Consider the following 21,411-nt stretch of genomic DNA (forward strand, 5'->3'; position numbering starts at 1 on the left):
CTTTCAGTAGTTAAGACTTGAATGTCAATAGAATTACCTAGAGAGCTTTTTACAGATGAAGTTTCCTGGATTTTACCTCATGGTTCTGATTCAGACAGGGGCCCAGGAATTTGCATTACGGTTTTGTTTCTTTCTTTGTTTTGTTTTTGAATCCAGGGGTGCTTTACCACTGAGCTACATCACCAGTCCTTTTTAAATTTTATTTTAAGATAGCGTTCTCATTAAGTTGCCTAGATTGGAAGAGGATTGTAATCCTCCTGCTTCAGCCTCCCAAGTTGTTGGGATAAGAATCTGTATTTGGGGGGCTGGGATTGTAGCTCAGCGGTAGAGCACTTGCTTAGCACATGCGAAGCACTAGGTTCGATCTTCAGCACCACATAAAAATAAATAAATAAAAGTATTGTGTCCAACTACAACTAAAAAACAATATTTTTTTAAAAAGAATCTGTAATTGAAGATGTTGCTCCCTCTGACAGGAATCCTGGTGCAGGAGATCCAGAGACCCTCGGTAGTGAGAAGAGAGCGAACTTAGTAGCTCCTGCCCAGGGAGCACTGCACGCCCCCCACCCCCCGACTGCCTTTGAACCTATTTCCTCTGCTCAGAGGATCTGCCCTGGCACCTCATTCTATGCTGGCATGCAGTAGGTGCTTAATAAATACCTGTTCAATGAATTTTCTGCCTCCTGAGCCTTTTGAGGGAGGGGTATTCTAGCTTCATTTTACGGGGCAGGGAGAGGGGAATGCAGTAGGTCGAGGTCCTGGCTCAGATGCGCGCCACTCCAACCTGGGTGGCTGGCCCAATGTCTGGGAAACCCACCCGGGATCCAGTGGGTCTTAGTCTTGGGAATGCCATGGCCTGTTAGAAGCACAGCTCGCTTGACATTTTGAGCTCCCAGGAGGCCTGTGCACCAGATTCCAGCCAGAACTGGCATCCTGGGTGTTGAAGGTGTTCAGGTTCCAGGAGCCACAGGGCTTCCTTCAGTGCTCTGGGCGTGTGCCCGGCCGAGGGTGCAGTTGTTTATGCAGCTCTTGTCCTAACCCAGTGCCCTCCATCCCTTCCCTGTTGCCTTACTCGCCTCATGTGGCCACATAATTGTGATCTGCTCACCCCCGTGTGTGGCCTCCCTCTCCTCTCTTTGCCCGGCTTGCCTCTTTTTCCGTGCTGTTTCCTATTACACTCTGGTGTCCGTGTGTCTTAATTCCCTTCTCTGCCTCTTCTGCTTCATTTCTGCCCATCTTATTCTCTTCTCTCCTGCTCCCCACAGGCATGGAGAAGGAGCAGTTGTTACCCAAAATCTCATGGCTGTCCGGCTCTGTCCTTCTCCAAAGAGTCCAGGAAGCAGATGGACTCTGCAGGACTCTGGCTGGCGGGGCTGTGGGCTGGCTCTCCAGCTGGGCCACCTGTCCACAGTGGAGGGCGCTCACACTAAGGCTCCCACAGGCAAAGGGATTAAAGGCTGTGGACCTCAAAGGACCTTTTTTTTACAGATATCAGAGCACAGGGGACACCCACTGTCACATGGGAGGTGACATGCTGGAGGGGAAAGCCCACCCTGGTTTTGAGAACCTGTTCTCCCCTCTGTCCCTCATGCCCTCAAGGCTCCTTGTGGGGTCTCAGTATTTTGTGTCAGGGTCCTGGCACCATGTCCACACCCCCACTTCCAGCCCCAGCCTGTCACGTCCCTCCAGATCCCCACTAATTCTCCTGTGTTGTGCTGAGGCTGGCCTGGCCTAAGAAGATTGGAGCATTTGGTAAATGGGACCAGAACTGGGTCATTGAACCAGCTGTGGGGACACTTGAGGACCAGGGTGGCCACGTGGGGACGGAAGGGGAAGGGAGAGGTGAAGACAGAAAGGGAGCACATTGATGCAATGAGAGAGACCATGGGCCCAATTACTAGACACTGACCCACGCGTGAGTGGGCCTTTGACTTATCGTGAATAAGCTTCTCCATAAACCATTGCATCAGGAGGAAAAATCCCTACACCAGCCAGGCAGAGATTCTGGAGGCTGAGGCAGGAACACCTTTTGAGGCCAGCCTCAACAACTTAGTGAGGTTCTATTTAACTTGGGGACACTCTGTCAAAAACATAAGGGCTGGGGAGGCAGCTTAGTGACAGAACACCCTGGCTTCAATCCCCACCCCAAAAGAAAAACTGAGGCACTTCCAAAGGAGGAAGCCGAGCATCTCCCAAAGCCCCACTGCTGACTGCTACTGTGAGCCGTCCATGTGGTCTCGGAAACAGCCTGCAGACATTGTCCACGGCCACTTGAAAACCAGGCTTCTCAGTCCTGTCAGCCTCTAGAGATTTCCAGTAAATCCCTAGAGTACTCACTGGTAGAAAGCACTCAAGAGGGTTCCAACAGGTAACTGGAAAAGCCAGATCCTACAAATGAAAACAAACACGAATGGGAAAAACCTTTATTATGGGACTTTCTTCATGAGGGACAACGTGGTTAGGACACAAGCCAGCAGGTGGTCACAGCCTCACCTCCGGCAGGGTGCGGGGAAGCATGAAGGGAAGGAGGTGCACCCAGGAACACCCATTCCACTCCTAGAGACCCAGACACACTCCCGGTGACTCAAACAGGTGGGGGTAACAAGAGATGGAGAGTGGCCAGAGGGAGGACCTGTGGGATGGGGCAGGTGCAGAACCCCCACCCACTCAGAAATCTCTTGGATCTCATTTGTCTTCCTCTTCAAGGACGTCTGGAAGGTCATGTGCAAGGCTCTTCAAGTGGCTTCTGGTTTGTCACCGTGTACCCCCAGGATGCGGGGCCTCTTGGGACGCTTTGCTGCAGGCTCACTCTCCTGGGCACTCACGGGGCTGGCACTCACGGGGCTGGCACTGAACGCAAGCGCTTCCGGGGTTTCTTGGGCTGCAGGAGCCGGCACCTTCGGTGGATGGACATGTGCAAAATGAGTCAGGCCAGTAGCGGGGTTGCCAGGCCAGGCTTGTCCTGGTTGAGTGCACCAGGCAGGAGCCTGAGGGCTGGGAGGAGCGGCGGAATTTAATCCATTGCTGCATCATCCGAAGCCAATCCTGGGGAGACAAGGCAAAACAGAAAGATGTAGAGGAACTCTCACACCTGCCTGGGCCCCAGGTGGGAAGGTGCATGTGGGTGAGGGCGCTGGGCCCAGGGCATGGGCCTCTAATCCAGACATTTGGGTGGCTGAAACAGGATGGTGCGCTCAAGGCCACCCTGGGTCATCCAATAAAGGGCGGGGTGCCAGCTTGGTGGTGGGGAGCTGGTCTGACACTGGGAGCCAAGGCCCTGGGTTCTGTCCCCAGCTCTGCAAAAAGAGAACCAAAACAAAAAGGTCCCTTGGGCTCTGGAGGTGAAAGGCAAGGGGGAGAAACCCAGAGGGAGAGGACCCAGAGCCCAGGGATGGGGGGACTCTGCCAGGGGCTCCTCGGGTTTAGAAGGTGCATGGTTCTGGGTCCTGGAAGGGCACCGGGTAGCCATCTGGGCTGATTAAAGTTGTGTAGCACAGAAGGCAGAAGCTGAGCTTGGGGTCCAGCCAGAGCCCAGGAGGACCCAGGGTAGCTTGGGCCCCTGTGTGCCCCAGGCTTCTGCAGAGGGAGCACGGACGTGGCCCAGCCAGGGCAAGGTAGGGGTGTGGAGTCTCACCTCCACCTTTTGAGGGTCTAGGCGGATGCTGGAGGGCTTCAGTTCATCCAGCAATAGAAAACAGTGTTTAGGGAAGTGCGCCTCCAGCTCCTCCCTCTGCTCCTTGCTGAGGATCAAAATAGACCAATCGTGGGCCAATGGACCTGGGAGAAGAAGGAAAATCAGAGAAGCCCCACAGACCATCCCCAGCCACCTGCCATTGACACTGCCCTCCCCTGGGCCACAGGGACTCAGCTGGCAAGGTGGGCGGCAGCACCTTGGACAGGAAGTGATTACAGGCCTTCACCTGTAATCCCAGGGGCTCGGGAGGCTGAGGCAAGAGGATCCGAGTTCAAAGCCAGCCTCAGCAAAAAGTGGTCTGAGACCACTGAGACCAAAGGGAAATGCACTCTGGGCTTTAACTCATGGTCTGACAGCACTCAAGCCCCACAGACTGCCCCCTCCCCAGCCAGGTCACAGAGCCTTGGTAAACTGCCCTCAGCCTCAGAAACCAGGAGGCTCTTGCCAGGACTCAAAGGGATTATAGGCCCCTGTCACCAAACCCTGCTACCAAGTTTCCTGTAAAAAGAGCTTGGAACCCCCAAGGGGCGTCTCCCGCTTGAGACTGGCCCCATTCTTCCTTCTTTACTTGTGGGAGGCCATCCTCCCACGTGATTTGAGTTACCTCCCTGGCTGGGAGGGAGGCGCTTAGGCACATCTTGGTTCCAGAGCTTTCCCCACCCTTCTCGGGACTTGGACCCCAAAGACCCAATCTTCGCCCCTGACTTTGGGACACTGCCCCCTTAATCTTCATTGGATGGGATTTTCCCCAGAGTTTTGTTCCCCAATAAAAAGTCGACTCCCTGGAATATGTTCTCTCTCTCTCTCTTCAATAAACCTCCCTCCTCTAATAGGTAGCTGGAGGCTGGAGGTAGGTGAAGCTGGTTTGAAGGTAATTAGAGTCTGTCTCAAACTCCCTGAGGGTTCCTCACATAATGAGCCTTCATTTAGGAAGCCTGTGCTTTGAATGGTGCATGTTGGAGTTTTTTGCCAAGAAAACCGATCGTCCCAAGCAGAGCCCCCTACTCCAGGAACTCCCCCTTGGACCCCCCTTCAGATACAGCCCTTCTCCTGTGACATCCCTCCAAGCACAGGCCCCGCGCGGCCCCCCAACTAGCTCACCCAGCATATGGCGAATTCTTTCGATCTCATCCATGGCCTCCATCTCTGTTTTCATCTCATCCCAGGCATCAATCCACATTTCCAACTCATACGCGGCAGCAATGGCTGTTTCTACCTCATTCCAGGCAGCGATCTCTCTTTCCATCTCTTCCAGGACAGCGACCTCTAATTCCATCTCTCCCATGGCAGCAGAGGCTCTGTTCAGAGGAGTGGGACGAAGCCCTCAAGACCCCAGGCTTAAATAGCCCACCTGCAGGCTGGCCCAGCCCCACCTCCCCCGCCCCCTGGGGCCCGCCCTGGGAGGGGTTTCCTGGCTGGATTCCAACTTCCCCCCAGGAGCTGAGGCTTGCTGTGTGGGAACAACAGGACCCACCCACACAGCCTCAGCTGCTCACCAGCCACTTCCCGGGGTGTCCTCCTTCCCGCCCGGGCCAGAGCCCCATCTCTTTAGGGCCAGGGAATTGGTCCACCACCCACCTACCTGAGCCCACTCCAGTCACTACTGCTCCAGCCTGGGGAGCCCCCAGCCTCCTCCCAGGTCCCCCAAGGACACACTCCACTCTCCAAGTTGCAGGCTGCAGGCCTAGGCTGTGACCTTGGCTTGGGCTGCTCTGCCCTGGGGCTGGAGGCTCAGGGGTGCACCTAGGGAGGGCTGCCGGGGTCTCCTGGGAGTGGAGTAAGAGGGCTTCAGGATTCTGAAGGGACCCCTGGGTTTGATTCAGCCATCGTTAAACCACCACGGAAAGACAAGACCCTCCAACTCCAATTTAAAATAAATTAAAGCAAGCTTGTAATTCCAACCATCCGGGACTGTCTCTCCAGAAACCTGTGGGTTAGAGAACAGCCCCCCAGCTCTCTAGGAGCACAGCTTTACAGCACTACACGTCGCAAAGGGGTGTCTTGAGAACTTACAGAGAACAGGATTTTGACAAGCATAACCCAAAGGCAGGCAGTAGGTTAATGGTCTACAGGGTTCAGCACTTAGGGAGTGAACTGGAATCCAACATCAGAATTTATGAGGCACAGCTGAGGTTTCAGAGGGGGGTTTTATGTGGTCAGGGGAAACCAGGCATGGTGAGTTCCAGGCACGGGCTGGCATTCCAAGCAAGTTTAGAAATCACAGAAATTTATAGTAAAAGAGAAATTAACTTTTGTGACGAGGTGGCTCCCAATCTAGGAGGGAATTAGGCTGGGTTCATCACCATGCTGGTGGGCCTTGTCCCTCCTGGCCTCAGATGAAGGGGACTGATGAGGGGGGTCACAGACCAGGGACCTCAAAATAACTCAGCCAAGTTCAAAATGACATGAAACATTTACAGATTCTTAGGACAGGTCTGTCTCCTTACCTAATACTGCTGCTCAGTGTCCTGCCTGGGATACGCCCCACCCAAGGCTGGAGACACCACCCAGGTAGAGTGTCTGCCTAGCTGCTGGAGTCCCCACTTCAGTCCCAGCACAGAAACTGCCACTGCTCCTCGCCTCACCCCTTTCCACACTTCATGGACCTGCTGGGAACAAAGTGGTGACCATGAAAACAAAGTCCTGGCCCTCAAAGATGGACACTGTGGCCAGGTGCAGCGGCATGCCTGTAATCTCTGGAACTCAGGAGGGTGAGGCTGGAGGACTGTGAGCTCAAAGCCAGCCTCAGCAGCTCCACAAGACCCTTTGCAACCCAGGGAAACCCCATCTCCAAATAAGATACACAAAAGGGCTGGGGATGTGGCCCAGAGGTTGAGCACCCCGGGGTTCATCAGTATCACCCCTCCCAAAAATAGATGGCTCCTCTGGCCTGTGCAGTGGTGCAGAGCACCAGCTACTTGAGTCAGAGGCAGGAGGGTCAGGAGTTCAAGGTCACCAGGGGCAATTTAGCAAAACTGTCTCCTAATAAAAATGAAATAATACAAAGGGACTGGGGATGTAGCTCATGAGCACTTGTTAACATCTGGGAAATCCTGGATTCTGTCCCCAGCAAGGCACCCAAACACACACATGTGGCGCACACTCAGAATCCCAAACCAAGTGTAAACCAAACCCAAAAAATCAAGAAAAATAAGGCCAACTTAGTGAGAATCTATCTCCAGGTTTTTTTGTGGTTTTTTGGGGGGAGGGAAGGGAGGGTCTTTCTCTTGTTTGCTTTTTTTTTTTTTTTTTTGATTGGGGGGTAGTTTGTTTGTTGTTTTGTTTTTAGATACTGGGGATTGAACCCAGGGGAACTTTACCACTGAGCTACATCCCCAGGATGTTTTGAGATAGGATCTTGCTAAGTTGCTTAGGGATTCTCTGATTCGCTAAGGCTGGCCGTAAACTTGCCATCCCTCTGCCTCAGCCTCCTGAGCTGCTGGGATTACAGGCTGCACCACCAACCCAACAAGAACCTGTCTCAAAATAAAAAAAATAAAGACGGCTGGGAATGGGGCTCCGCGGTACAGCGTCTCTGGGTGAAATTCCTAATACTGCAAAAAATAAGTCAATATATAAAAAATGTTAAATGGTTATCGCAGAAAGCTCATCTATTTTACCATAATTTTTACTTCAAAGGTCACATTGAAAGGAGTGAACATCACTTTTCCCTCTTTATCCCGGAACCCTATGGTTGATTGAAATTCTCTGCCTGATTCACTCACGTGGGGACCCCAAGTGGGTTCAATCAGTGCCCTGCTGGAAGCGCTCGCCCTGGATAGAGAGAAGGGACGCCGAGCAGTTAGACGGAGACTCGGAGGGCCCGCGCTGCTTCACCTCCCACCTTCCTTTCCACCTCTTCCCCAAGTCCTTCTTCACTTCCAAGGGCACGGTCAGTGCCTGATGCTGTAGAAATGCTTAACAAATGCCTCTTAGACTTTAACCTGCCCCCAAAGCCCCAGAGATCCTGCTGGGGGTGCCTTCTCGTTGGGCAGGAAGAGAGGGACTGGGACCCGCGGGCATCCGGTGAGGCCCATGTTGCCACACCTAGAACCATGCTTGAGGACAAGGACTGGACGGCCCACAGGTTATTGGAGCCTGAGTTAAGGTGGAGCCAGGTGCAGTGGCTCACGTCTGTAACCCCAGAGCTCAGGAGGCTGAGGCAGGAGGATCAAGAGTTCAAAGCCAGCTTCAGCAACTTAGTGAGGGCCTAAGCAACTCAGCCAGACCCTGTGTCTAAATCAAGTGTAAAAAAGGGCTGGGGATGTGGCTCAGGGTTAAGTCCCTCTGGGTTCAATCCCTGGTACAAAAAAAAAAAAATGCTTGATGTAAAAGGACAAAAACAGAATCTTTGAAAATGACATTTTAAGTACAACCTTAAATTTACAGCTGCATTATATTCTAGATTGCCCCGATTTTGCTGCCCTAAAAGAGGAATAGTAAGTCTCCTGCCTGGCCTGATAGTGAAGTCAGCTGGGTCATATCAGCTGCAGGAGCCCAGGTGGCTCTGGAGGCCTGGCCACTCTCTCTAAGGATGGCCACCTGCTGCACAGAGCAGGGGCCTGAGTCCACCAGCCGGGTGAGCCTCCCTGGGGCTTAGAGCTGATCAGAAGGACCAGGGAGAGCCAGGGTCCCACCCACTGTGTGCTGTTTTTGGAAACAGTTTGCTGGAAGGTGTTCATTTGTGTATGATTTTTTTTTTTTTAATTTCTATCTTAAACTACATCTGGAAACATCACCTCAGAATCTCCTCTGTTGGCTGGGCACAGTGACTCTCAGCTGTAATCTCAGCGGCTTGGGAGGCCGAGGCAGGAGGATCACAAATTCAAGGCCACTCTCAGTGATCTAGCAAGGCCCTAAGCAACTCAGTGAGAACTTATCTCAAAATAAAAAAATTAAAAGGAAGGGGATGTGGCTCAGTGCTCTTGAGGGAAATCCCCAGCATGAATATCATCCTCATTGTCATCTCCTCTCTTGGAAATGTCATGTGGGTGCAGCAACAATGAATTTGTCCCCTTACAACTATCTGCAGGTGTCTATGTGAGTCTGGCAAATAAATCACTGGCTGGGAAACGGAGGCCTTGAATAATGCACAGGAGAATTGGTGCAAAACGGAAAGCAAAATTCTGATATTCAAACTCCAAGTGATCCTGCCCGAGTGTGTGTGGGGTGTGTGTGTGTGTGTGTGTGTGTGTGTGTGTGAATCTCAAACACTATCTCAGGTCTGGGGCTGGGGTTCAGTGGTAGAGCACTTGCCTAACATGTGAGGCTCTGGGTTCCATCCTCAGCACCACATAAAAATAAAGGCACCATGTCCATCTACAAAAATAATTGTCTGGATGATACGTACACAGCTGGGTTACTATCTTCCTGATAGGATGAGAACACTTCTACTTTCCAGAAAGTCTACTGTTGCAGCAAGTAACCATCTTCCAGATGAGCATTGTTCCAGAAAGTTCTACCATTCCAGAAAGTTCCCTCGTGCCCACTCAGTCAGTGCCCCCCCACAAAGGCAAATACCATGCTTAGTTACAGCTGTAAATTAGTTTTGTTTTGCTGTGTTTTTCTGCAAGAGATTGAACCCAAGGGCACTTAACCACTGAGCCACATCCACAGCCCTTTTTATTTTTTATTTTGAGACAGGGTCTTGCTAAGTTGCTTCGGGCCACGCTACATTGGTCGGACTGGCTTCAAACTTGTGATCTTCCTACCTAAAGCCCCCAAGCCACAGGGACTGCAGGATGCACACCGCGCCCAGGTGTGGACTACTTCTGGTTGTTCTTTATTCCTGCACATGGACTCAGGCTGTGAGCACCTAGGTATCTGGATTCATTCACCCAATGGAATGTGTGTCGTGGGTGGGAAACGAGTGTATATTGTATGCATCTATAAATATGCCATGACTTATCCATCACCCCGTCGGTGATCCTTAAAGCACACAGACTTCTCATGGTGAGAAGGAACGTACCAGGGGTTCCTCTTGCCTTTGTCCATCCTGCCACCGTGATATTTCCTAGGAACCCTAACCTGCATGTCCCTTTAATGACTGTGGTCACTGAGACCATCCAATCAGCCAGGCACAGGAGCACACACTGGTGAGCCCAGCAACCCAGGACGGAGGCAGGAAGACTGCAGGTTTAAGGCGGCCTCTGCAATCTTGGGAGACCCTGTCTCAAAATAAAAATAAAAATGGCAGGTAGCTTCACTCAGCACACCGCTGTGTTAAATTTCCAGACACACACGAAAATGTTTCATTCATATTTAGGAGACATTTAATGCAAATTAAAGCTCAAGATTAAAGGTAAAATCTGGGCATGTTAGTGCACACCTGTAACCCCAGCAGCTCAGGAGGCTGAGGTAGGAGGATCGCCAGTTCAAAGCCCGCCTTGTGGTAAGCCATTCTTATAGACCGTGGCCGCCATTAGAAGATGGCGCCGGCTTCCACTGTGGCCTGTGATAAACAACTCCTTTTTTGGAGAGTTGGCGCGCAATCCCTTACCACCCTATGAGAGAGATCCATGTGGCAGCTTGGGATTGGTATGCGGGAGGCTTTATTAGGCTGTGCTTGGGCGCTCGGCGGGGGGTCACTAGAAGATGATACTTGAATCAAGGCCTGAATAAACTGCTGAAAGAAGAATCCTGTGTCATGTTTTCCCTTGCCGGCGAGGGGTCTCGACACCGCCTCAGCAACTTAGTGAGACACTAAGCAACTCAGTGAGACCCTGTCTCTAAATAAAAACCAAACAGGGGGGTTCTGGGGATGTGGCTCCGTGGTTAAGCACCCCTGAGTTCAATCCCTGGTACCCAAATAAATAAATAAAGGTAAAGATCAAAAAAGGTGGAAATGACGGTATTAACTGTTCATTCTCTCCTGTTTCCATTTAAGGTGATTTATATCATCAGAAATCCCAGAGATGCTCTTGTGTCTGGCTATTTTTTCTGGTGCAGGACAAACTTTGCTAAGAATCCAGACTCACTGGAACAGTTCTTTGAACAGTTCATCCAAGGAAATGGTGAGTGTCCTCCATGCACAGAAGCTGGGGTGCACAGGGTCCCCATTCAGACCTCACTTGGCCCCAACCGGCAGCCCTGTATCTCGCCTCCTGTGGATGCACCGCCCATCACCCCCGAAACCAGACCTGCCCAGGTTCCTGCTCTGCTGCCCACCAGCACAGCCCAGCCCTCCCGCTGCCCGTGGGGAACCTCCTGGCTGTCCTCCTCGCTGAGTTCCCGGCACTGACCCTCTGCTCACGCTGTTCTCTCAGCTCTCCCTGATTGGGACTTTCTGAAAGTCAGCTTGTCCTTGTCTTTCTGAAAAATGAAATCCTGACCTTCCACCATTCTTTGGAAAAGACGTTTCTTTTCAAAGCTCCCTTTCTCCTCTTTTCCTTTCGGCTTCACAATTTTCTGAGTAATCCGGGAGAAGTAGCACACACCTGTGGTGGCAGTGGCCTAGGAGGCTGAGGCAGGAGGATTGCAAGTTCAAGGCCAGCCTCACCAACTCAGGCCCTAGGCAACTCGGTGAGGCTAACTTGGTGAGAACTGTCTCAGAATTTTAAAATATTAAAACGGGGCTGGGGGTGTGGCCCAGTGATTAGGTACCCCAGGTTCAATCCCTGGTATCAAGAAAAAAAAGTCTGAGTGGCTTTGGGAGCTCTGTGCTCTCTGGGAGCAGAGGTTTGGTGCTTTCAGTTTTGCAGTTTCTCTCCACGCTGTGTGAAAAGCCCACATTCCACTGTGAGGGCCTCACAAGCTTCCGCAGCCCGAAGACAGCTCCCTAGGGAGCACCACAGGCACCGAAGCCCATGTGGCCACCAGGGAGCGCCACAGGCACCTAAGACTGTGTGTCCACCAGGTAGCGCCACAGGCACCTAAGGCTGTGTGTCCACCAGGGGGCGCCACAGGCACCTAAGCCTGTGTGTCCACCAGGGGGCGCCACAGGCAGTTAAGCCCGTATGTCCACCAGGAACTCCGCAGGCACCTAAGCCCCTGTGTCCACTAGGGGGCGTCACAGGCATAGAAGCCAGTGTGTCCACCAGGTGGCGCCACAGGCACCTAAGGCTGTGTGTCCACCAGGGGGCGCCACAGGCACCTAAGGCTGTGTGTCCACCAGGGGGTGCCACAGGCACCGAAGCCCCTGTGTCCACCAGGAACTCCACAGGCTCCCTCTCTTCCTGCAGCTGGAGGGCCACATCCTGGACGACAGCTTCAAGAACTTCCAGAGGAGGAACATGATCGAGCCTCAGGAGTGGGCCAAGTCGGGCTCAGCTGCTGGGGCGGGGGGTGGGACCCCGATCATGGTGAGGTTGCTGGTCCCTCATCTTCCCTAACGTCCCCATCCTTTCTCCAGGTTCAAGAGCAAGTACAAAGTGAAGCTGGTGGAGAAGCGGGCTTTCCGCGAGCTCCAGTGAGTGGCTCCCTTTCCCGAAGGAGGGGGCAGGCTGGGCTCTGGCTGGGATGGAAACAGTTTTCATTTACTTGAACCCAAAGGGCCCTTTCTTCCTGGGGCGTTTGCCAGTCCCAGGGACCTTGCCAAACCCAGACTCCCTTGGCCAGGCCTGAAAGAGGATCAGCCCAGCATCTGAACTCCAAGTGTGGGGGTGTGGGTCGCCAAAGGTGCATCGAGTGGGCAAGGATGTGGGACCCCCCCCATCTTCCCTCAGCCTCTCTCCTCTGTCTGCAGGTTATAGCGGCTGATGCCAGCGCCCTGCTCCTCGGTGAAGCACCTCTGAGCCACACATACCCGCCTGTCTGTGATCCCAGTGGCTCAGGAGGCTGAGAAGGAGGATCTCAAGTTCTAAGCCAGCCTCAGCAACTTAGCAAGACTGTCTCAAAAAAATGAAGACCTGGGGATGCTGCTCAGTGGGAAAGCGCTCCTGGGTTCAGGCCCCAGTCGTGAAAAAAATGAAGTCTCTCCAACCGCCCCAGGGCTGCATGGCTTTCTCCCCACCACGGAGCTCCCCTCCCTGCAGGCTCTGCACATCCTCCACCCCCACCCCCACGCACAGGGGGTTGGGTCCATAGTGTTAATTTCCACCAAAGCCTGGTGCACACTCAGGCTCTGTCAGGCCATCAGCCATTAGAGAAAAGATGTGGAGCCTCAGACAGACAGCCACATGTGGCTGGTGGCAGTCAGAAAACTGCAGGTGGGAGGTGAGGGGCAGGCCAAGCTGCAGGTGTGGCTGGCGCTGCGGGTGACCACTCCTGATGTGCTGAGCTAGGGCCTGTGCTGAGGTGCTCAGCTGCTGTTGGGGAGAGGGAGGCTGAGGCTGCCAGAGGCTGAGCCCCTGTGCTCTTGGGGGGGGTGGTGGTACCAGGGATTGAACTCAGGGGCACTTGACCACTGAGCCACATCCCCAACCCAATTTTTGTATTTATTATTAGAGACAGGGTCTCAGTGAGTTGCTTAGCGTCTCGATCTTGCTGAGGCTGGCTTTGAACTCCGGATTCTCCTGTCTCAGCCTCCTGAGCTGCTGGGCCCTGCGCTGTTCTTGAACAGGTAGATTCATATAGTGAGGCGTCACTGCTGCTGGTTAAGGGGCTACAAGCATTTCCATTTCATAGGCGAAGAGATGGACACAGCACAGCAGCTAAACTATGGAGCCAACCCAGGTAGCTGTCGGTAGATGAGTGGATCAAGGGCATGTGGTGCATGTACACAGTAGAGTATGGCTCAGCCATGAAGAATGAAACTGGCATTTGCCAGGACAGTGCCAAGTCAAGGGCCAGATGTCTTCTCACGTGGAGGCAAAGCAAACGGGTGGTCAGTGAGGTGGAGTGGGGAGGGAGGCAGAGTGCAGGGTGGAGGACACATGCTGTGTGTGAGGCACTGATGAAAGGCATGCGGGGTGGAGGAGGGAGACCAGGGCGGCGGGCAGCAGGGCAGGTGTGATCACGTCCAGCCGGGTGTGGCCGGGTCCAGGTGACCCAGCTGCCGGGTGCAACTGCTGCTCTCCCTACAGAGCCAGCCAGACACTGTGGTGCTCAGGAAAGGCGTGCTCAGTGGTCAGGCACCCTGGATTCGATCCCTGTGCAGCCCCCCAAGAAAAATCCTAAAAATAGTTCCACAAAAGTGTCCTGCCTCCGAGTCTGGAGTCACTGGGTCACCGGCATGTGGCACCGTGCAACCTCTGCTCCTATTCTTGTGAGAGATGTTTAAACCCTGCATTCTGCAGGACAGACTACTCTGTGTTTCTAAGTCACGGTCACAATGCTGCTGTCACCTGGCCTTTGCCTGCCACTGTCCTTCTTGGAGTGCCTGCTGCTGCAGAGCCTGGAGATTCTGCTCGCTGGGGTTTGATTTAGTCACCCGCACGTGACCTTTCGGTTTCCAGGAAGTGTCCCGAGCTCACTGTGCATCTGGAGGCCTCTCGGTGTCTGGACATGGCAGGGCGTCCTTGTCCTTTCTCACAACTGCCTGGAATCCCCTCCTGTGGGGTGCGCACATGACTCACCTGGGCCAGGCCCTCTCACTGCTCCTTGTGATGCTGGGGTGAGCCTTGGTGTCCTGCCCTTTCTCTGTGCCGTAGGAAGACTACCTGGAAGTGGACCTCTGGGCTGCTGTGTGTTGGCCACAGGCTGTTCAGTTTGGCTCAAGTGCTCTCCAGATAGGCTGGGCCGGAGTCCTCCTCTCCAACAGCACAGAGCCCATGTGTATCCTGGCAGTTTTCCTACGGTGTGACTTTGCTGTGCCTGGTTATCAATGAAGTTGAGTGTTTCTTCACCATCACTGGCCATCTGTATTTCCTCCTCTGTGCTGGTTCAGACCTTTTGACCATTTTCCTCCAGGGATGTTTGCGTTTGTTTATTTGAAGTAACTGTTTATTTGTGGTGGATCTGAACAGTAACATACATATTACAAACATTCCTCCCAGGCTGCTTTTCCTCCTTTGTATGTAGTGTCTTTTGTCAAGCAGAAGTGTTCAGTGTTTTTTGTTAGTCTTTCCCTGTTCTATTACGGTCTTTGAGAAGGTTTCTCCAGGACAAGATATTTATAAAAAAAGAACAAGCAATTTATAAAAGAAATGGATGAGGTGAAAGAAGGCAGGGCTTCCCCCTTCCTCTACCACATGCCACAGAGTATCCTGACTTTAAGGGGCTATTTCTGCTGTTCCTCCCCCTCTCCCATTTTCTTTTCTTTTTTTTTTTTAATTTTTTATTGTTGGTTGTTCAAAACATTACAAATTTCTTGATATATCATATTTCACACTTTGATTCAAGTGGGTTATGAACTCCCATTTTTACCCCATACACAGATTGCAGAATTACATCAGTTACACATCCATTGATTTACATATTGCCATACTAGTGTCTGTTGTGCTCCGCTGCCTTTCCTATCCTCCACCCTCCCCCCTCCCCACCTCTCCCCTCCCCTCCCCTCCTCTCTCTCTACCCCCTCTACTGTCATTCATTTCTCCCCCTTGTATTATTTTTCCCTTTCCCCTCACTTCCTCTTGTATGTACTTTTGTATAACTCTGAGGGTCTCCTTCCATTTCCATGCAATTTCCCTTCTCTCTCCCTTTCCCTCCCACCTCTCATCCCTATTTAATGTTAATCTTCTTCTCATGCTCTTCGTCCTTACTCTGTTCTTAGTTACTCTCCTTATATCAAAGAAGACATTTGGCATTTGTTTTTTAGGGGTTGGCTAGCTTCACTTAGCATAATCTGCTCTAATGCCATCCATTTCCCTGCAAATTCTATGATTTTGTCATTTTTTAATGCAGAGTAATACTCCATTGTGTATAAATGCCACATTTTTTTTTTATCCATTCGTCTATTGAAGGGCATCTAGGTTGGTTCCACAGTCTTGCTATTGTGAATTGTGCTGCTATGAACATCAATGTAGCAGTGTCCCTGTAGCATGCTCTTTTTAGGTCTTTAGGGAATAGACCGAGAAGGGGAATAGCTGGGTCAAATGGTGGCTCCATTCCCAGCTTTCCAAGAAATCTCCATACTGCTTTCCAAATTGGCTGCACCAATTTGCAGTCCCACCAGCAATGTACAAGTGTACCCTTTTCCCCACATTCTCGCCAGCACTTGTTGTTTGACTTCATAATGGCTGTCAATCTTACTGGAGCGAGATGGTATCTTAGGGTGGTTTTGATTTGCATTTCTCTGACAGCTAGAGATGGTGAGCATTTTTTCATGTACTTGTTGATTGACTGTATGTCCTCCTCTGAGAAGTGTCCAGGTCCTTGGCCCATTTGTTGATTGGGTTGTTTGTTCTCTTATTGTCTAATTTTTTGAGTTCTTTGTATACTCTGGATATTAGGGCTCTATCTGAAGTGTGAGGAGTAAAGATTTGTTCCCAGGGTGTAGGCTCCCTATTTACCTCTCTTATTGTTTCTTTTGCTGAGAAAAAACTTTTTAGTTTGAGTAAGTCCCATTTGTTGATTCTAGTTATTAACTTTTGTGCTATGGGTGTCCTATTGAGGAATTTGGAGCCCGACCCCACCGAATGTAGATCGTAGCCAACTTTTTCTTCTATCAGATGGCGTGTCTCTGATTTGATATCAAGCTCCTTGATCCATTTTGAATTAACTTTTGTGCATGGCGAGAGACAGGGATTCAGTTTCATTTTGTTGCATATGGATTTCCAGTTTTCCCAGCACCATTTGTTGAAGATGCTATCCTTCCTCCATTGCATGCTTTTAGCCCCTTTATCAAATATAAGATAGTTATAGTTTTGTGGATTGGTTTCTGTGTCCTCTATTCTGTACCATTGGTCCACCCGCCTGTTTTGGTACCAGTACCATGCTGTTTTTGTTACTATTGCTCTGTAGTATAGTTTGAAGTCTGGTATCGCTATACCGCCTGATTCACACTTCCTGCTTAGCATTGTTTTTGCTATTCTGGGTCTTTTATTTTTCCATATGAATTTCATGATTGCTTTCTCTATTTCTACAAGAAATGCCGTTGGGATTTTGATTGGCATTGCATTAAACCTATAGAGAACTTTTGGTAATATCGCCATTTTGATGATGTTAGTTCTGCCTATCCATGAACAGGGTATATTTTTCCATCTTCTAAGATCTTCTTCTATTTCTCTCTTTAGGGTTCTGTAGTTTTCATTGTATAAGTCTTTCACCTCTTTTGTTAGGTTGATTCCCAAGTATTTTATTTTTTTTGAAGATATTGTGAATGGAGTGGTTGTCCTCATTTCCATTTCAGAGGATTTGTCGCTGATATACAGGAATGCCTTTGATTTATGCATGTTGATTTTATATCCTGCCACTTTGCTGAATTCATTTATTAGCTCTAATAGTTTCTTTGTAGACCCTTTTGGGTCTGCTAGATATAGAATCATGTCATCTGCAAATAGTGATAATTTAAGTTCTTCTTTTCCTATTTTTATGCCTTTAATTTCTTTCGTCTGTCTAATTGCTCTGGCCAGTGTTTCGAGAACTATGTTGAACAGAAGTGGAGAGAGAGGGCATCCCTGTCTTGTTCCAGAATTTAGAGGGAATGCCTTCAATTTTTCTCCATTCAGAATGATGCTAGCCTGAGGCTTAGCATAGATTGCTTTTACAATATTGAGGTATGTTCCTGTTATCCCTAGTTTTTCTAGAGTTTTGAACATAAAGGGATGCTGTACTTTGTCGAATGCTTTTTCCGCATCTATCGAGATGATCATATGGTTCTTATTTTTAAGTCTATTGATGTGGTGAATAACATTTATTGATTTCCGTATATTGAACCAGCCTTGCATCCCAAGGATGAATCCTACTTGATCATGGTGCACAATTTTTTTAATATGTTTTTGTATCCGATTCGCCAGAATTTTATTGAGGATTTTTGCATCTAGGTTCATTAGAGATATTGGTCTGTAGTTTTCTTTCTTTGAAGTGTCTTTGTCTGGTTTAGGTATCAGGGTGATGTTGGCCTCGTAGAATGAATTTGGAAGTTCTCCCTCTTTTTCTATTTCCTGAAGTAGCTTGAAAAGTATTGGTATTAGTTCCTCTTTAAAGGTTTTGTAAAACTCTGCTGTATACCCATCCGGTCCTGGGCTTCCCCTCTCCCATTTTCAATAAAGAGGAATGTTATATGAGGCCAGGGCTGTGGCTCAGTGGCAGAGCGTTTGCCTAGCACGTGTGAGGCACCGGGTTCCATCCTCAGCACCAGAGAAAAATAAATAAATAAACAAAATAAAGATATTGTGTCCATCTATACCTAAAAAACAATTTAAAAACATGTTTTACAGATAAGAAAACAGCTCTGTGTTTGAGTGGGGTGGGACAGGTGGCAGGGGTAGTGGGTGGAAGTGACAATGAAAGCCTTCGGGGCCGAGGGTACTCTCGTGGTCAAGCCCTCGCCCAGCAGCACACAGAAGGGAGAGCCTCCAGGCCCTGCTGGGGGTGGATTGCGGCCTCTCACCTGGAAATGCACATGGGAATGAGCCTGCGGGAAGGGGAGGAAGCCCTTGGCCAGAGGTGGTGCGGTGGGGTGGCCACAGACACTCAAGGACGAGTCCTGCGGCCCAGTGGTAGAGCGTCATGGGGATAATCCCCATTACCACAGAAAACATTTAAAATTCCCAGGAGTCATGGGGGGGGGAAATCTTGGGATCTTCTGTAAGGCTGTGATGCAGCTAAGGCCTCTGGGCACTCACTTCCCAATCCCATCCAAGGTCCTGCTCCTTTTGAATCTCCTACATGGTATTATCTCTCCTAAATAGAACCGTCTTGGGTCTTGGAAAACTTCAGGCACTGTCAAGTCTGGATATGCCTGACCGTCATGTTAAAATGTTGGAAGGGGGCTGGGGTTGTGGCTCAGTGGCAGAGCACTTGCCTAGCACGTGTGAGGCCCTGGGTTCGGTCCTCAGCACCACATAAAAATAAATAAAATAAAAGCATTGTGTTCATCTACAACTAAAAATTAAATATATATATTACCTGGAAGGGCTCCAGGGTAATGGCTGAAGAAATCATACACCGCGCTGCGCGATGGGCCTGACTGGGCTGTTAGGATGGAGCCCACCTGATGGCAGCATCAGATATGAGGACTTTGCACTTGAGACCTGAGTCCTGACTTTGAATCCCAGCTGTGTGGCATGTGCAGGTTACTCAACCTCTCTGTGCCTCCACCTGCAGCATGGACGTCATGGCAGTGCCTATTTTGCTGGGTTATGACAAAGGTGCAGTCAGGCTGTGCGTGAGAGCGCTTAGGACAGGGCTGGGCCCACTCACTTAAGCCCTGAGTGTTGGCTATCATAACCACGGTTAGGGAAAACATAAAGTGGAAACTTGCCATCTGTGCCAGAGACATCTCCCAAATGCTGTGACCTTTGACAGGCTGATTTCACCCCTGGGAAGTGTTGTAAGGAAACGCCAGGAACTCGGGTAGGCCTAAGGCAAAGCGGGGTGCGGAGAATGGAAGGAAATGGAGCCCAGGTCAGGCGCCACCACTCGGGGAGGCCCCTGTGCCCAGCAGCCCAGGGGCCAGAAGCCCTGCAGTAGGCTTTGTGGGAACCAGTGGGGGGAGCCTTCCACCGTCCACACTGGCCTTCATCCAACAAGCCCCTGCCAAGTCCTGTGGGCGGGGTGTCCCAGGGTTCTACTCCTTATTTTTTCCAGAGTTTCCTTTTTTTTCTATAAAGAACACCCCCCGCCCCTGCCTCTTAATAAACGTTACTGGGGACTGAACCCAGGGGCGCCTAACCTCTGAGCCACACCCCAGACCTTTTTGAGGCTGGCGATCCTCCTGCTTCAGCCTCCACGCTGGGATTACAGTCGTGCCACCAGGCCAGGGAGGAGCAAACATTTTTTTTTTTTTTCCCTTTTAAATAGGAGCCCGGAGACCGGGGATGAAGTGGGGGCAGAGTTTGCCTAGCATGCACAAGGCCCTGGGCTCATCCCTTGCACGGCAAAATCCACCCACCAACAAAAAATGCACAAATGCAACCACAACAAAACCGCACGACAGGTTAACCGAGGGGGGACAACTCAGGCGGAGAAATTTGTGTAGCCTGTTTTCCAGATTAAGCCCAAGCCACCACTGGGCTTGTCAGTGATGTAAATGAACTCAGGGGACCCGGCAGGAGAAGGTCAGGTTGTGGGTTGGGTGGCTTTTGAGGCGGTGGAGAGGGTAGGGCAGTCCCAGCAGAGAGGAGGGCCAGGCAGGAGGGGGCTCATCCTTAAGAAGTGCCCAGGGTCCATGGTGGAGACGCCCCCAGTGACCTGCTGAGAGCCGGCTGGCGGCGCCACCTGCGGTCCTGCTAGAGCATTAGCGCTAGCGAGCCCCAATCAGAAGGGCAGGCGGGGGGGACCACCCAGAGCAGGGTCTCCCAAGTTAAGGAGGGTCGAGTTGTTGGAGGTAGTGGCTGCTAGGGGGCACCCGCGCCAGGAACCTGAAGGCCCTGGGGTTCCCACGAGAGAACAGGTCCCTTCAGGGGGTCTCTGGGTTCCTGGTGGGGGTGAGACCTCGCTCCTGTTTCCATCTGGTAAGGAACCCCCCTCCCCTCTGGCCCCCACCAGGACTCAGCCCCGGGAGTGGAGGAGTGGGGGTGGGCAGCGGTCTGGAGTTGGGGAAGGGACTGGTGGGGTGGGGCCAGAAGTTGGTGGGACAATCTGTGTGTACAGGTCCTTGTCATTTTTCAAGCCTCAGCCCCAACAGCATCCCATCCTGTCCCTTCCCCCATTGCCAGACTGACACCTCACCCAGAACCCCTGGGGACTGGCAGGCATCAGTGAACTCCAGGGAAGAAATCTCGGGGTATCACATGTCCCAAAGCCAAGATGGTCTGGGGTTCCCGCCTTCTAGCCCTGTGAGTCTAGAGAAGCTGTTGGGACCTGGAGGAAACAGCCAGGAGACGGTGGGACGTGATTCTCAACAAGCAAAACCACCTGAGCTTCTGGACCCCACTGTGCCTGAAGCCCTCCCTTGGACTTTTCAGATATGGGAAGCCACTGCTTAAGCCAATTACAACTCAGTTTCCTACACAACCCGAGGCTTGTCTAAGATTCGCCCGGATGCCCCCCCCCTCCTCTCCACTGCCTTCCCTAGTCTCTCTGCTGTCTGTCCCAGTGGGACCACATCTAGACCTACTCCTCCAGGAAGTCAGCCTGGACTGAGCCTTCTACCCACCCACCACCACGAGGTAGAATCTGAAGCTATTCTTGGCTCCTAGCTTTTGAGGTGGGGGCCTGGTTTCAGGTCTCCTCTGCTAAAGGGGTAAAATGTGCATCTTGCATGGAGAAGGTGTGTCAAAGGTGCTATAGGGCAGTGACCAGCCGGGAGGCCCCTGCAGAGATCCTGGGATCTAATCCTGGACTCTTCGACTCTTGTGTGGCTTTGGGTAAGTCACTCAACTTCTCTGTGCCTTGAGAGATACTAAGTTTCTAGCATTAAATGAAGTAATGCATGTAAATGTTTACAACACGGAAGTGTTGTGTGAGTGTTTAATATCAAAGAGGTTAAGAAGTCGGGGGTGGGGGGGGCGGGGAGGACATCCAGGAAAGACCAGCATCATCTCTGGGCCAACTTACCTGGTTTCCAAGGTGATGAGAGGAATGGAATCTGGGATGGCCACATACTGTAACAGGTACAGGTCGGCTCCAATGTCACTTAGAAAAAAAAAAGAACACACCTTCCTGCCTTTTCTATATGGAGAAAATGAAATAGCCGATTAGAGAAAGTTCTCTCCTTTTTGGGAGCGGGTGCTGGGGACTGAACTCAGGGGCACTTGGCCACTGAGCCCCAGCCCCAGCTCTGTTTTGTA

The 21,411-nt window shown here is 51.2% G+C and overlaps 1 protein-coding gene across 33 annotated transcripts in view; it reads right to left on the reverse strand.

Annotated features, from left to right (window-relative positions):
• Positions 1-2,409: 2,409 nt before the first annotated feature.
• LOC124089953 (uncharacterized) overlaps positions 2,410-21,411 on the reverse strand; it is a 91,064-nt gene continuing 72,062 nt past the window's right edge. For 24 of the 33 annotated variants that reach the window (XM_058577643.1, XM_058577647.1, XM_058577640.1 and 21 more), the window contains 3 exons: positions 4,796-4,992; positions 3,635-3,777; positions 2,410-3,045 (listed from right to left, as the gene is read on the reverse strand). In XM_058577643.1, the coding sequence (XP_058433626.1) occupies positions 2,806-3,045; positions 3,635-3,777; positions 4,796-4,992 (580 nt within the window). In that variant the 3' untranslated portion in view covers positions 2,410-2,805. Of the gene's footprint in view, positions 3,046-3,634; positions 3,778-4,795; positions 4,993-5,276; positions 5,775-6,141; positions 6,304-21,178; positions 21,293-21,411 lie in introns of those variants that run through there. The other 9 variants (XM_058577664.1, XM_058577660.1, XM_058577667.1 and 6 more) reach the window with 6 other exon arrangements.

The sequence above is a fragment of the Marmota monax genome, unplaced genomic scaffold, assembly GCF_021218885.2.
Source record: "Marmota monax isolate L192 unplaced genomic scaffold, Marmota_monax_Labrador192_F-V1.1 WCK01_AAM20220418_F8-fsc00228, whole genome shotgun sequence".
Taxonomy (NCBI): Eukaryota; Metazoa; Chordata; class Mammalia; order Rodentia; family Sciuridae; genus Marmota; species Marmota monax.